Source organism: Rhagoletis pomonella, unplaced genomic scaffold (assembly GCF_013731165.1).
Source record: "Rhagoletis pomonella isolate Grant_MI unplaced genomic scaffold, Rhpom_1.0 Rhpom_scaffold_00004, whole genome shotgun sequence".
Lineage (NCBI taxonomy): Eukaryota > Metazoa > Arthropoda > Insecta > Diptera > Tephritidae > Rhagoletis > Rhagoletis pomonella.
In genome coordinates, this window is record NW_023458558.1 from 52600632 (window position 1) to 52616357 (window position 15726).

At 34.4% G+C, this 15726-nt stretch overlaps 1 protein-coding gene across 1 annotated transcript; it reads right to left on the bottom strand.

Moving 5' to 3' along the window:
• Nucleotides 1-3196: 3196 nt before the first annotated feature.
• LOC118738513 lies at nucleotides 3197-6910 on the bottom strand. Its single transcript, XM_036469450.1, has 2 exons — nucleotides 6796-6910; nucleotides 3197-3777 (listed from the first exon to the last, which is right to left on the bottom strand). Exons 1-2 carry the CDS (start codon nucleotides 6842-6844, stop codon nucleotides 3290-3292), a joined length of 537 nt encoding a protein of 178 aa, XP_036325343.1. The 5' UTR covers nucleotides 6845-6910; the 3' UTR covers nucleotides 3197-3289.
• Between the last annotated feature and the right edge of the window lie 8816 nt (nucleotides 6911-15726).

Here is a 15726-nt window from a genome sequence, read left to right on the forward strand (position 1 = left end):
GTTGCTGTCTAGTTGAAGCTCTCGATTCCGACACAAAAGCTACGCTACTAGTTTCTTTTCTCACTGCACATGGTTTTCTAGTTTTCTAAGGACCAATGCCTTTCCACTTTGCCTTTTTATTGTTAAGCGTGATACTTACGTTGTGAAGTGCCTTAATCGGGGCCTGAATATCCAAGAAGATAGCAATGCACTATTTTAATCGCCTATCAGATAGCAAGGGCTACCGCCTGAAAAACTCTGGCACTGGGAGGTCAGTTGAGAATATCTATTCATTCCATTGGCATTCCTAAAAGACATTAGGTGAGGGTAAATAGGTTTAGAAACGCATAGATTTTCAATTCCATAGGATTCTCCAAGGTTGCAGATCACACTTCTTGCTAAGGATCTCTTCACTTTGCCAGAAAGTTGTTGACGTGAGACTAGTGAAGAGAGAGTTTTAGTTCGGTTAGCGGACAGCCCATTCTCACTTCAACAAGTTGTAATCAAACACATAGAATGGCCTGTAATGAAGCAGGACATACCATCTGCATAGGCTAGGGCATTGATGTCAAAGCCGTTAAGTTTGACAATTATGGAATCAGTTACCAAGCGCGGCGCTTTGAGTACTGCCCGAATCCTTAAGAATCTCTTCGCCAGCGATGACCGGATGGAATCTACTGCATTAGGGTCTCAGGGTTTTTTTTTTATAAAAAAGGCAGTCTATAATCCAGATCGTGCAAGCATGATATATTAAATCCCACCAATTTTGGAAACAACGCATTTGTACCTTTTAACTTTAATAGCAGATTCTTTCCAGATCAGCGTAGAAATTAAATCTGAAATAAATTCTACGAGTCCATGGAAATTAAATCGCTGGAAGGCGTGACGGCTGCCCCCACCACGGGGGGTTTGGTATTTTTTAAGAACTTCCGCAAGCCCAGCTGTTTGACTCTTGATATAAATACCATTGCAGTATTTCTTGAACCAAGCGCTTTTCGTAGAACAAATTAATTTCTTTTACTCTATTTTTGCCGAGATAGCATTCCCAGTCTATCTTAGTAAATGATTTGTTATTTTTCATTGCTTCTGATATGCCAAGATAATCAACCTCTTGACTTGAAATAAATTAGCCAATTATGATTCAAATATGTATGCGGCTGACGTCCATTCACATCCGATTATAAAAAAAGCTACTTCTTGCTGGCTCCTTCTATTGCTTCCATTAATTAGTCTCTTATCTGCCACTCAGCGCTCCTCACATAGCAATTATTTAGCCGAGTACTCATATTTGCTTGAATAGATAAGCGTCTGTATTAGAGGAAACTAATTAATTGGCAAGCAAATCAATTCAGCTGGAATTTATGCGCACAGATATACGCATTTTTATATACGCATATACCATACATACAAATATTAATAAAATTGAAGTGTTTTTCAGCATAAATACTATGTATTATCTAACTCTTTCATTTAAATCAATTTCCATAGTTTGCATAAATCAGTAAATCAATAATTAATTTCAAGCACTTGAAATCGCAGGAGCAACAATAACAAGTAATGGGCGATTTTAGTGGTAATCAATAAGGAAAAAGTACAATAATTGAAATTCGGGAAATGTGGCGTTTATTTTTTGACTCGCGGCACTAAAAACCCATCTCCGCTCCGTTTCCGTGCGCAGTGGAACTGCTATTGGGTATTACTTGGTTAATATCCGCAGAGTTGCTCCGCTTGACGTAATTTTCTTAGTATACTGCTAGTCATTTGAAAAATTATGACCAGTTTTATATTTTCTCATGTACTTATATCCACAAGGTTTTCAACCTAAAGTGGTCCCCCCACCTTGCGAACTGCAGACAAATATATTTAGAAAAAATATATTTTTAGCGTCTTCGTTCACTTGCACGTAGACTTTGAAACAATCTTGACCACTTCCCTATACTTCCCCATGTCTTCTGTCAAGCGGTCAAGCGATTTGCTTATACCAGGCGTAAGTCCAGCGTACATCCGGGGAGTAGTCACCACCTCTGGCAATAGTTTTGGCCTGCGAAGTGATACTTGTCGTACGTCACCAGATATGTTGTATATTTTGTTGATTCCATCGCCTGTTCCGAAAGTTAATACCCGGTTCACGCAGATTATAACTTTTCTTTCTCTGAAGTCCCAGCATGCTTTAAACATCTGGAAGACCTCGAATATTTCACTTCCACCATAATGTTTGGGATTAGTATTGGACAGTGTAGAAAAACCTTCGAAAAAGCCTTGATACGAGTATGTGAGTTGAGTTGAGTTTAGGCGAAAAGAAATGAAATAAAGTGAGTTGAGCGTTGAACAACATAACATAACAAAATATATCAAAACAAAACAAAACATAACATAAGATAACATGACATAACATATCACAACACAACATAACACAACATAAAATAACATAACAGAGCATAATATAAAACATAACTTAACTTAATATAACATAAAATAACATAACATAATATAACATACAACAAAATAACATAAAATACATCATTCTTCAGTTTAATCCTTTTCTTTGTGTCTTTGTGTCTTTGTGTCTTTGTTCTCTATCTTTATCTTCATATATCGTTTTTTATCGCTATGCGTATGTTAACCTTTATATTTATGTTTTATTTTTTATCTTTATCCTTTTCGTTACCTTTATCCTGATCTTTATCTTTACTATTTTTTTCATCTACATATTCACCCCCACCTTTATCATTATATTAAATATGCAATAAAATTTACCTTCCTATTTGTCTTTATCTTTAGGCTTCTTTACCTTTTTTTAATCTTTGCCTTTATTCTTCTACTACATACTTAATTTTCCTTTTTTTGTATGAATCTAAATCTATAGAAATCTTTTTCCTCAACTGTTGTTTAGCAAGTTTATTTAACTCAGTGACAATATTCAAGCAAACATTTAGGAGGCATTTCCGCATCATGTATATGTATAGTATTTGTATTAGTGTCAATTTTGAAATGAATTTTTCGCTGTATTTTAAACTAATTCTAAATTTGAGTAATTTTCTGCACTTCATCTTCAAAATACCTTTCTAATGATATACATATAATTTTGTATACCTTAGATGTATAGATTAGCTGTAAAAGGAGTGTAAAGAAAACATGATTTTTTTTATAAACTATATACATACTATGTATTATAAGCAAAAAATATTTTCCATAGCACATATATTTACAAACATTTATTCACACGTATTTCTTTTACTAAGTATACTTATACAGACAAGTAAGTTTCCGTATGTACTCGTATTTGCTTAATTTTATTTTACAAACAAACTCATATCTGGTTGGTAAGAGTGTAGCATTGACGCAACTCACGCCATCTTGACCAATCGAAGCAACCCAAATATCCATCCTGCTTGACGAACGCTTTGCCATCGGGGCAATTCAATAGCACTGGTTCGGCGCCCTCACTTGTACAAAGATAGAATTTATTCGGATTACTAGAACAAGGCTGTGGTTGTTTGAGGTCCTCGCCGCTGCAAGCGCCCACTTCAACATCAGTAACACAATTCGGATCCATCAATGAGTTGGGTATGCAGCCGGTAACAGTTGCATTGCGCACGAAGAATGTATTATCTGGGCATGATTGCAAAATGGCCGTATTGTTATCCGGTAGACAGAAGTAAAATTTCGTACCATCCTCAGCGCCCCAGACTTCATCTGTATATTTGCAGGCTACAGATTCGTCTGCATCCGAGTCATCAAGCGGCACTATGGCGGCAGTTGTAAGTGCCAAAAGGCACATCAAAATTGCAAAAGCAGCTGAAACGAAAAAAAATGCAAACAACATTCTTTTATTTTTACTCTTAATAAGTATATACATAAATATTTTTTTTTTTGATAAATAGTTAAGAAAATAATGAAAGTATCGACCCCAGAATGTTTTGTTTGCACTTACTGAGAGATAGAACTTCGTAAAGAAGGGAGAAATTGCTGATGTTTCTTGGCCACGGGCCAACCCGGAATCGGTTGTGAATATTCGTAACAAATAAGAAGAATATTTTCACACGTATAACGTATAGCCAATAACGGCTTCCCTGATCGAATGATTACTTTGGAATCGAAAGACAAAAATGGCAGCTGCTATCTCTCCAATAGAAATTAAATTGGAAAAGCAGACTGGCTATATAATGTCGTAATCTCGTTATCAATTTTCGAATCGAGTTTCGTTCATTTTCCCCACAGAAGTGACAGACCTTGGTATCGTCCTAAGCGCTGAAGACATCTCAATATTCACAGATGTAACCATAATTGGCATTGAAACAGGTCTGATCCTGTGTCTGCTGGCGAAAAATATCTTTGAGATAGTGAACAATAAAGCTACTTTCAAGATTCTGGAGTCGGTAACGCCAAATTCGTTATGCATTCAGAAAGATATGCGCGGAGTTCGCTAAGCCGACTGTTGGGCTTCTAACCAAAACACCAACCAGGCTCCACGAGGAAGTTATATATAGATCGATAACACAGTGCTGAACGAACGAATGCGTAAGTATAAAGTTTTCATCAGCTCCAGATTTTGAGAAAAACGGGGTAAAATTGTCAAAAAAAAGGTCACTTATGGTCATTTGTATTTTTTTTTTTTGATATCACAAATTTCCAGTATTTTTTTATTGTTCAATAAATAACTATCAATGACCATAAGACAAAGTGCAGGGATGGTATTTCGGACACTGTAGTCGAGAGTTCTGCCTTTAATTTAAGCCGAAACGGTAGGTTCTATCACCTTTTATTTCCTTGCTAGAGCTTCTCAAATATTGGAAAAAAGCGATTTTCTTACACTTTGAGCTCGTTTTTATCAAAATCTGGACGTGAGAGATGCTTTACACTTATGAATTCGTAACCAGAAGAAAACAGTCATTCTAAAACAGCTTTCACATTTTCCGCGCCAACATCAGTCTAGTAGAGCTTTTGGAGATAAAGTCTGTGTAAAGTCTGTTCGACCGCATTGAGCGCAGATTTGTTATCGTCCCCTCGGCACTGCCTCTTAATGACGAGTAGGACAGGTGGTATCCCTTGACCGAGTCGCAAAAGCAACAAAGGTCTTTTGACTTGATTCTTTACATGTTCAGATCTCTTTTTAGTGCAGTTTTCAGTGTCCTGTGAGGCTGTCTATGGCAATACCCAGTTTAGCTTTATGCAGGTTAATAAGAAGTTTTTATCTCTCCGGGTTTCACCCCTTCCTTCCTCCAATTAATTTTTTGGTTTGTCAAAATAAATTCTCGCATTCTATTACATCCTTTCAGATCTCTTTCCTAACCGTGTTGTGACCCCACTGCAGGGAAGGGTTCGAAGCCTTTGGAAGTTGAGGCTGCTGTTACCTTGCTATTCTGTCCACTACCTTAGCTTCTTGTCATTCATTGTGGCGTGGTATCCAAAGAAGCTGAATGCTATTGAATACAGCGATGGTATTTGGATGACCAATACACTCAAGGACTACAGATGATTTGATTTCAAAAGAAATAATTACCGTCTGACTTTCTCTGAAGATTGGAATTATCTTAATACGATACGATGCAAACCGACTAACTGCGACTTAGGGCGTCCTTAGACGCCTATTGCAATGCCTATAGGGGTTTTAGAGCCATCTGCATAGCGCTTGTTTATGCATGTCTCTCCAAACTAGAGTCGTTGCAGGTTATTTTGCTACTGAGCTTTATTTTGAATTTCTTTCCGAAAACGACCGCTTCATTGTATTTTAAGGGTCCTCATCTGACGGAGTGCATTAGAGAATACAATGCTAGCCAGAAAGTTATAGCGGGTACAAGGACCACCTCATTGAAATCAAGATCACTTGCTTTGGCTTAACGCTTCAGCCCTTTATTTGAAGCTATGGCTGACCTCTTGGTTGTTGGTAAGATGGCAAAGACAAGCACCACCAAGTCGGTCTCACCGAGATTAGAGATTGCGATCTAAACACCTGGGATCGCTAGCTTGGAGCCACTATCCGGGACCGACCGAACTCTGCCACCTGTGAAACATTGCATATAGCGTTTTTCGCTACGTACTGATAAAGGAGTTTAATTAAGTCAACTATTTTTAAAAATGTTTCTTTCCACACATCGACACCTGAGTGGAAGATCGACCTATCTCGGAAGCTAGTTCGAAAACATGCCATATCAGAAAACTTTTCAAGAACACGCTATCTCAGAATTCGGTCCAAAAATGCCCTATCTCAGCACATTTTCAATGTATTTTCAGCCGAGATAGGACCTTTTTGAACCGAATTCTTAGAGAGTGTGTTTTTCAATAAAATTCTCAAATACTCTCAAAGTACTGCGATTTCGAACTGGTAGCCGATATATGGTGATCTTCCACTGAGGTATCCACATGATGTTGTATAAGTTTCACTATTTGGTTATTGTTACCAAATCTTGTGTTGAAAGAAATTCTTTACTCAGTGCAGCTTAGCAGCCAAATATGTTTCTCTCAACACAAGATTTGGTAACTGTAATCAGATCGTGTAACTATAACCAAATCACGAGTTGAGAGGAACATGTTTAGTTGTTGTAACTTAACCCTTTTCGCAGTGTAACTGTGCGTTCGTAGTGGCATCAGAAAGCACCAATGCCAATGGTCCCCCTGCTTTTTGTGACAACAAACACTCGAATTGGAGGAAGAGCCTCTTATAAATAGTTGAAGTCCTCTTCACTTTTTCAAATTTGTATACACATATGTACATATATACTTTTAAAGCTATACCATTTAAATGCAGAGAATTTAGGTTTACGCTTTTATTTTTATATTCTAAATATTTTTTATATTTTTCTTTATCCTTCACACCTTTATTCATATTGACACACGGTTTGAAAATGCAACACCAACTGTTCATTTCATTTATTTTTATATTAGGGTTATAGCGATGCTTTATTCACGCCACTCAAGTCCGTAGTAAACAAAAATTCCGCTTTAACTGATTTCATTAATTTTCTGTTTTGCCATTTTATTACCTCTTTGACGCTTCCGAAATGATAATTCATTTAACTTATCGTTCGTTGTGATTTCATCCAGCTTTTAATTTTACTGTGTTATCTGTGGTTGGTTTTTTTTTTTTTTTTTTTTTTTTTTGTAGGAAACCAGAAGTCTTTTGCGTAAGGCTTACTCATATCGCATTCTTAGCAACGTTTAAGTATCTACATTAGTGTGGTCCGAAAACAGTAAATCTGTTATATATCGAAAAAGCATGCCCCTATTTTTTATTTTGAAGTCAAAAAATATTTAGAGGTCGCTCAAAGCGATCAAAGATTTCCAGGTATTTTTATATGGGAAAAATAAAGTTTTTCATAGAAAGAGTATAAAATTCTTGCAAATCAATATTTTTCAATCCATACCATTTTTTAATACCAACGATTTTTTGTTGGTCGCCCCATTGCATTTGTCGGGGTTTTTGTGGGTTTCATAGTTCCGACGAAAAAATGGTTAAATAAACAATTGGGTATTATTAGTGGAAGCCTCCTGCGGACGAAGAGAGTTTTCTGGTAGACAAATATCGATTTTTAACTATTCTATACCATTTCTACGAAAAGTTATTTTTTCCCCATTTAAAATATATGGAAAACTTTGGGCGCTTTGAGCGACCTCTAAATATAGTTTGATTTCAAAATAAAAAAATAAGGGTATATTTTTTTCGGTATAGAACAATCCTAGGGGGTGAGGGCATACAAATTCCGACTTAACTTTTTCACATGCATTTTTGGACCACCCTAATCTACATACATGCATACATATCGTCGTTTAAAGTACAAAACTGCGTATCGTCGTTCTGCAAAACCGCTTAACTGACATTCGCTGCCAAAAATTGGATTTGCTCACACAAGCTCTTGGCTCAATCCTTATCCATTCGTCCTGAAATATACATTCCAGAAATGCGATTGGTTTATAAAAAAAGAGACATTTTGAAATATGAGAGTTTTTTCTCTCTACAAAATAATTTATGCAACCTCACATACTCGGTTTTGCACTTTAAACGACGATATATATTAAAACGGTGACCAGATTTCTGTGGACGAAAATCGAGACATTTGTAATGCATCGAATCCGAACATACAATTTTGTTTTTAGAATTAAAAGGCATAATATCTTTTAATACAGTTTTATTTAAAACAAAACAAAGAGAAACCAACTTGAAAATACGCGCGTCTTCTTCCATGCAAAGTATTTGTTCGAAAATTTTATGTTATATAGAAAATGAGCAACACCTTCCACAAAAAAAAAAAAAATACGAAAAACAACGGTACTTAAAAATTTGCATTTTGACTTGAATGGGCTACAAAACTGCACACTCTAAGAAATCTAACTCAACATTTTGAAGAAAGTTTGTCGAAGTTCGCTAATTTTTTAAAATGTTTGAAGTTTTGAACTGCGTGGTCTTTGTTAAATACGCAGCTACACTTTCATAAAAAATAATAAACATTAAATTATCGAAGGGGAAATAGCCAAAGAATGCTAAAATGTCTCTTCCATATTTACATTTTTGCCACTGAATCTACAGCTTATATTTTTCATATCCATGCATGTTTTGAGGGAATTAGCATTATTTTTTATAATTTCACTTCATTCAAGTTAGAACCATTTTATGAAAAAAAAACTTAGCAAATAATTATAAAAACCTTATTTAATAAAGAAAACACTGAAAGTCGGGACATAATCGATACAAATATGAAAAATCGGCACATTTATACGACCCGACTTTTAAAAAATATCAGCGGATGAATTTTCAAAAAATCGGTACTGTCCCACCAAAATCGGTACGAATGGTCACCGTATGCATTAGTGTCCGACCGAAGCTGGAATTTTGGTCGAAGACAAAGCCTGACATTAGACGGAATTAGTATTTTTAACAGGGTTGCCATCTGCTTAAGATATCGAATTTAGTGTACTTATCCACAAGTTTTATGAAATATTAAAATATGGATGTCAAACGAAGGAGTAATAAAAAATCTTCAGTTTGAACGCAAATAATATTTTTGAGGTGTTGGACGAGGGTTACCCCCTGTTTAAAAAATTAAATGAATTATTAAAATATGGGTATCAATCGAAGGGGGTTTGACAGTTTTTCATTTCTGAGCCATATTTAGTTTGAAACATCAAATTCTACTTAATTCATCAGTTAATTAAAGTATGTATCGCAATGTCCGACGAATGAGAGTTAACAAAGATTAAATTTGAAAACACTTTTGAAGAGGGCTGTCACCTGTTGGAAAAGTTAGATTCAATTTATTCAATAAGTTGGATGAATTATTAAAAAATTGGTATCGATCGAAATGGGTTTGAAAATGAAATATGCCACTCGGCCAAGTGTGAGCTCAAGCCAACCGAAAATGTGGTTTTCAACATTAAGCCACAATTTTTAGGGTCAATTTAAAATTCGGAGTATGCTATTTTAATCTACATACTCGACTAGGCTCACCACTTGTGCAAACCTTAAAAAGTTGATTAAAATTTTTCTAATATCACATTGATCGCATTGATTTAAAATTTTTTTTCGTTTTCTTCCATAGCCAAAAAATTGTCCAACATACATAATTTGTAAGGACTGGTTGAGACTTAAAAATGTTTTTTAGAAATTATCATTAAAAAGTTTGCAATTTAGATGAAACTATGAAGAATATTCTTAATTTTTGCACAATGTTTGAAAATTGGGTTGATATGGTTAAAAAATAAGCATTAAATAAAGAAAAAAAAAAATTGCTAATACTTTATAAAGTATCCTATCCCTATTTTTTCCACCACTATTTATGTATGGGGATATTTAAATTTGATCTCAATAACAAAGCTGTTAACTTTGCTATTATGGATTTGTTGAACCACTTGAACTGAACCGAACCTGGAAACTCATTATGTATGTGTATTTGTACCGCATGCGATAGATCTGTATACAGGAAACAACTCGCTTACTGGTAGCTGTCTCGTTTTAATTTTTTTTTTTTTGCCAAAAATACATTGAATTAACGCAAATTGGGTTCATTGAGCGCTGGCTTCCTACCGGCATAAACAGTTATTTCAGCAATATGTACTTCAATTGCTTCCGCTTTTTTTTTGTTTTCCCACAAAAAGTTTCACAACGAAATACATTTGAGAGTTCAAAAATTCGCCAAGCAAATTCGGAAATGTATGATCGTACAATTGTTAGCCCATGAAAGTGGCGGAAACGTCAACAACGCACTAACAAAACTAACAGCTCTAACAAATGTTAACATAAACAAATCGGATTTTCCGGAATTTAACCCGGCCTAGACATATGTATGTATGTGTGTAAGTCAATTCGTCTCGACAATGCGCACATATACCAAATAAAAAAAAATAAACACAAATACAAACATCATATGTACATATATGGGACATTCCATACCAAAACGGACGGGGTTCACACTTTATGTGTTTGATTTATTTCAAATTTTTAATAATAAATAAACATGAAATTTGAGCATGAAAACAAAAACAATTCTATATAATTTTCCAAATATGTCGAGAACGGGGCGAGGAAAAAAATTTGAAAAAAATCACACAACACACATCAAAATTCTCTATGAAAATAATTTTTTTTGAATTTTTTTTCTTCAAAAATTTTTAACATGAAAATGTTTTGATAAAAAAATAGTTATTGAAAATATGTCATCAAAAAAAAAAATGGAAAAAATCAGTCAAAAAAATTAAAAAATTTGTTAGTTTGTAATATACTCATTTCACTCAACTTCGGTGTAAAAACAAATTCATGACTCAAATTATTGTAGAGTGCACCCCATAATACTATACTTAAATATTGCGCAATACTCAGAGCTACAATTGTGATTTTTTTAAATTTTTTTTTGAGGTGACATATTTTCAAAAACTAATTTTTTTATCAAAAGATTTATGTGTAAAAAAATTGTTAAGAAAAAAATTTTTAAAAATATTACTTTTCATAGAGAATTATGATGTGTGTATGTGTGATTTTTTTAAATTTTTTGATGAATTTTCCTAAATTTTTTTCTAAGTTTGAATCTCAGATTCATATAATCTAAAGCACGGACAATATTTTATATAGAAATTTAACAAAAAAAAAAAAATAATTTGAAAAACGTTGTTTATATTAAAATAAATCAACACGTGAACACTTTTGTAAGTCACTTTAGGTGTAACCGAAAAATCATGGTTCCGGTAAATTTTTGTTTTTCGAAATTGCCTTGCAAAAATTCTTTAGACTCAAGGGTGTACGACGAACTTTTTTTCGTTTGCTTGTTATTTGGTGCGGTCTAATGTATATAAACATATGTATGCCAGCAATTGAATAACTTACAACACCAACACCAATACACTAGCCATCATTGTTACATACATAGGCTGGACTTGAATTTCACTGCCTTTGCAGTAGCCGCAACAACAAAGCATTCAACAATCAACTACCGGCATCCGACTAGCAATCAACGCAGGCTGATGGGCTTTAGCGCCCAGCAATCTTCGATTGTCCAATTGGCATCTGTACTAGTACACAACACCAAAATTGTAAGCTCAACATTCGGTAGCACTTGTCAAAACGTTAGAACATATCAGATTGGTTTAGCTTTTTTGGCATTTTGGCATTTCTGGCCACCTTTCAAATTGCCTGGCGAAAATACTGACAAAAGGATTTGCCTTTGCTGCCACACGCACTAAAATTGCGTTAACCACTTGTGTGCATGCTTACACTCTCCTCAGTACACGTTTATATATGTATATAAGTATATACCCGTATATAGTATGTATGGTATGACTGCGCGGTTAGTGTGCCGCACGTTGAATATGTGCACTTAATTTGAGGGCTTAGCTTTTAATCCCGTGTTACAAAAATGCGCCAATTAAGTTGGTCAAAAGGGTAAAGTTGAAACAATGGTTTTGTGTTGTATAAACACATATCTAGTGGGGCGTCGCGAAATGCAGCCAAATAAGAAAAAAGTTCGCGATGAGGGGGAAGTTTCAGGATTAAAATCGGAATTTGTAATTTGGGTGCATTCAAAAACTACAATTTTAATAAATCTCCGTCGGCAGCAAACGTGCAATAGAATTAAAAAAAAAATGTACACTGATATAATGTTTTATTGGAGAAGATTTGGATAAAAATCCTTGGACAAAAGCGTATTGCTAGGTCAAAATATTCTTTTAATTAACGTTCCTTTTCTAAATTGTGCCTTGGCTTATTAACTGGTGGCTACCATCTTAAGAAATAATTTCGGATTACAGTTTTGTTAAACCAGTTTCCTTTGACATACATATTGTAATTTGTATTTAATTTACCTTATTGATTAACAGGGAAATTCCGGCAACTGTTTTTCAGCTCAACTCAAAATTCTTTGGTAAGACAAATTTGCTATTGGGGGGGCCTTAGCCGTTATACTGTCTGTCTTTTAGCAATAAGATTTCTAAATATTAAATTACATTAAAAAAAAAATATTTTTCTCTTTAATAAAATAAAGTCTAAAAAGTAAAATAAAAATTTATTTAAAAAGAAAACTAAGTCAGAAAAAGATAAAAAACATAAAATTATTTTCTAAAAGCAACAAGAAGGAAAAGCAACAACAGTTTATAGGGCGAATTTAGCACAGTGCGTAGGCAAATGGCTAAGTCAGCTGGGGTCGTCGGTTCGAATCCCACTGAAGAAGTCTGATCATGAGGCGTGGCGATCTCCGAAATAGCTATCACTTCTACCATTTATAAATTATTGTTAGTTTTTCCACCATACTTTTCATTAAAAAATCGTCATCAAGAACAAAAAAATTAGAAAAGAAAAAAACTTAAACTAAAAATAGAAAAAAAAATCTGCTGTCCGAGAAATCGAATTTCCAATCTCTCGAATGATATACCAGTGCTTTGCTCGCTGGGGAATTGCGACCGCGAAGGCAGCGGGATTTTCAAAAAGGTGTACCACCTTCACTTCAATGCCCATATACAATTTTAGGAATGCCGTTAGTTTCTTTATGATCCAATGATCGGAACTAAATCAAATTAATATGTGACCGCCCTTGCGGTATCATCGTTCGAAAGCAGTTGTGGCGTTGTCTAAAGTTATCTGGTAACATACATAGAAAAAAATATTCCAATGAATTGATAGCCTCTTCCTAAATCTGTTTCGTTTGACATCCATATTGTAATATGTATGCATATACCGCTTTGATTAATAATCTTCAGTGCCAGCTGTGATTCTATTGCGAACGAAATTTCCACAACGAGTAACGAAAGTCAGCGATATGGCTGGGCTATGGCTATCTAGATGGTGGTTGTCAAGATTATGTCTTATAATGCCTTGGCAATACTTTTTATGGGGCTATACGGAAGACAATTTTAGAACAACTGCCGTACAAGATGTGTCAAGCTAAGACCGAGTTATTGCCAAAATTGTGTGAAGTAGGGCTGTGCGATTAATTGATTACTCAAAATTTTAATTAATCATAAAGTAAATAACTCAATTATTCGATTAATTGGAAATTATGATTACTCAAAAGTTCAGTTACTCGAGTAATCAAGATTTTTGATTAACCAAAAAAAAAAAAAATTTGAGTAAGTGGCTTTATGATTAATCAACATTTCGAGTAAAATGAGTAATCAACATTTCAACTCTTTCCATATGTATAAAGTATTTAAAGTTCCTTGATACTTCGAAAACAACGTTTTCAAAAATTAAAACGAAAATTTTTTTTCATATACAGAATGTAAAAAAGAAAATAAGCATTTTCCAAAGCAAACTCTTTTAACGAGCAAAATTATTTTTTTTGAGTAATCATATTTCAAAAAATCAAAATCTTGATTACTAGAGTAATTGATTAACCGAATAATTGATTAGCCAACTTGCTCGAGTAATCGAATAATCGCACAGCCCTAGTGTGAAGTATTAATCGAATTTTACTTCAAAAGGATTATGGTCCAGCGAAGACAGTTTAATATTGTTTTTCATATACAATGGTATAGGCCAAACTTTATTATGAAATTAAAATTCTTTCGAAAATTTAAATACTCACCAAGTTTATGTTTAAGTTTTCTTTTCCAAGGAGAAAATGGATAACTCTGCTGAATAAAAAACGTGAATACGATAAGAAAAGAGAAAATCATTAATTTTCACTTGGACACGGTTCGAGAAGCAGAACAACAGGTTACACAAGTTGTAAAAGCAAAAAAAAAAAAAAATACCTATGAGCAATACATATTGCGCAGTTTTACCGTTATCAGTTTTGCATTTCATATTGATTTTATCTTACTACAAAGTAGAGACATCACAGTACAGTTGGCGCAGATTTACACTTAAAAAGTTTGTGCTATGTTGTTTGGGTAGTTCGATGAGCAAAATGCCCACATTAGATTTAAAACGTTCGAAGTGAAAGATCTGAAATCAGCTTCTCATAAAAATGCAATCGCCTGGGACCTACAGGATCTACAGAACCTTTGTGTGACAATATCAAGGCGCACGCCGCACTAACATATTAACTATTATTTTTATTATTATTCTCAGCAAGTAATTCGGCTTAGGACACGAAACATCCGTACAAGCACTTACTGTAAGCAAAGCCACCTTCAAGGCTCTCTACGAAACTCACGACGAATTAGCTTCAGATTTACATCGCACAGCCAATGGACCCAACTCTGCACAGACCTTATAAAACATTCACTGAGGGACAGCTATAATTGTTACGGGGCGGGAGCCGTGAATGCGGTCATCGGAGTCCAACCAGCTCTCATTGCAGACTAAGTCCTTCAGCTGCATCGACAAACCCAATTAAGGTCGCAGAACTGCAACAGCTGAGACTTTTACATTTTCAGACTCTACCCCAAAATACCCAATATGTATAGATATGTATGTACAAACATACAGTCGGTGCCAAATGTAAGTGTACACCTTGCTGTAATATAAAATTTACAATTATTTTCATGCAAAATTTCTTAAATTAATTTATTGCGAAAATATAGTTCTCTATCTCTATATTTTACAACATAAACCATATAAATCATAATTTCGAATTTTATATAAAGTTCACAAAAATTCAAACCATTTTCATCAAAATTTCCAAATTTTTGTAGCACGTTCAATTTTAGTAAAAGAAAGTGCAAGTTTCAAGTCGCTGGAAATTACCGTTGATTTTATATAATTTTTCTTGTGGAGGGTGTTTAAAAATTTGTTCCAAGAAAAAAATGTATTTGTTGCTATGGCAAGGAATGTATAAAGGAATTTTTTTCTACGGCAGTTTTTTCTTACAATTCTTATTTCATGTCAAACTTATGATGGAGTATTGCAAAGTTTCTGAACTATCACAACCTTTTCCGTGACTTTTTGGTGGAAAATATAATTTTTTTTAATTTTTTTTTGCAATAAAACAAATTATATTGCGTTCTTTAAACAATGTACCATTTATATTTCGTTCGCTTATTTCCTAAGATTTCCAATGACAAATAATTTGCATTCGGCGTGGAAAAATGACTTGGCGAATTTTTGGTCCATATACTTACGTTATTTATGTACGCCAAAAGGAAAACATTAGAGGATATGCGTATCGAATTTCTCACAAAAATTCTACTTTTATGTTATGCGACAGCCTAATGTACGTACATAGATAAAATACCGATAGTTGCCACTGCTGATAGTTGACTTACCTGCCAATTCGGCGATAACAAACGTCGCTCGTCGTAAATTTACAATCATATAAATAATACTGATGTTGTCAGCATTGCCACTGCCACTGCCATTGTCTCTACCACAGCCAACTAAATATG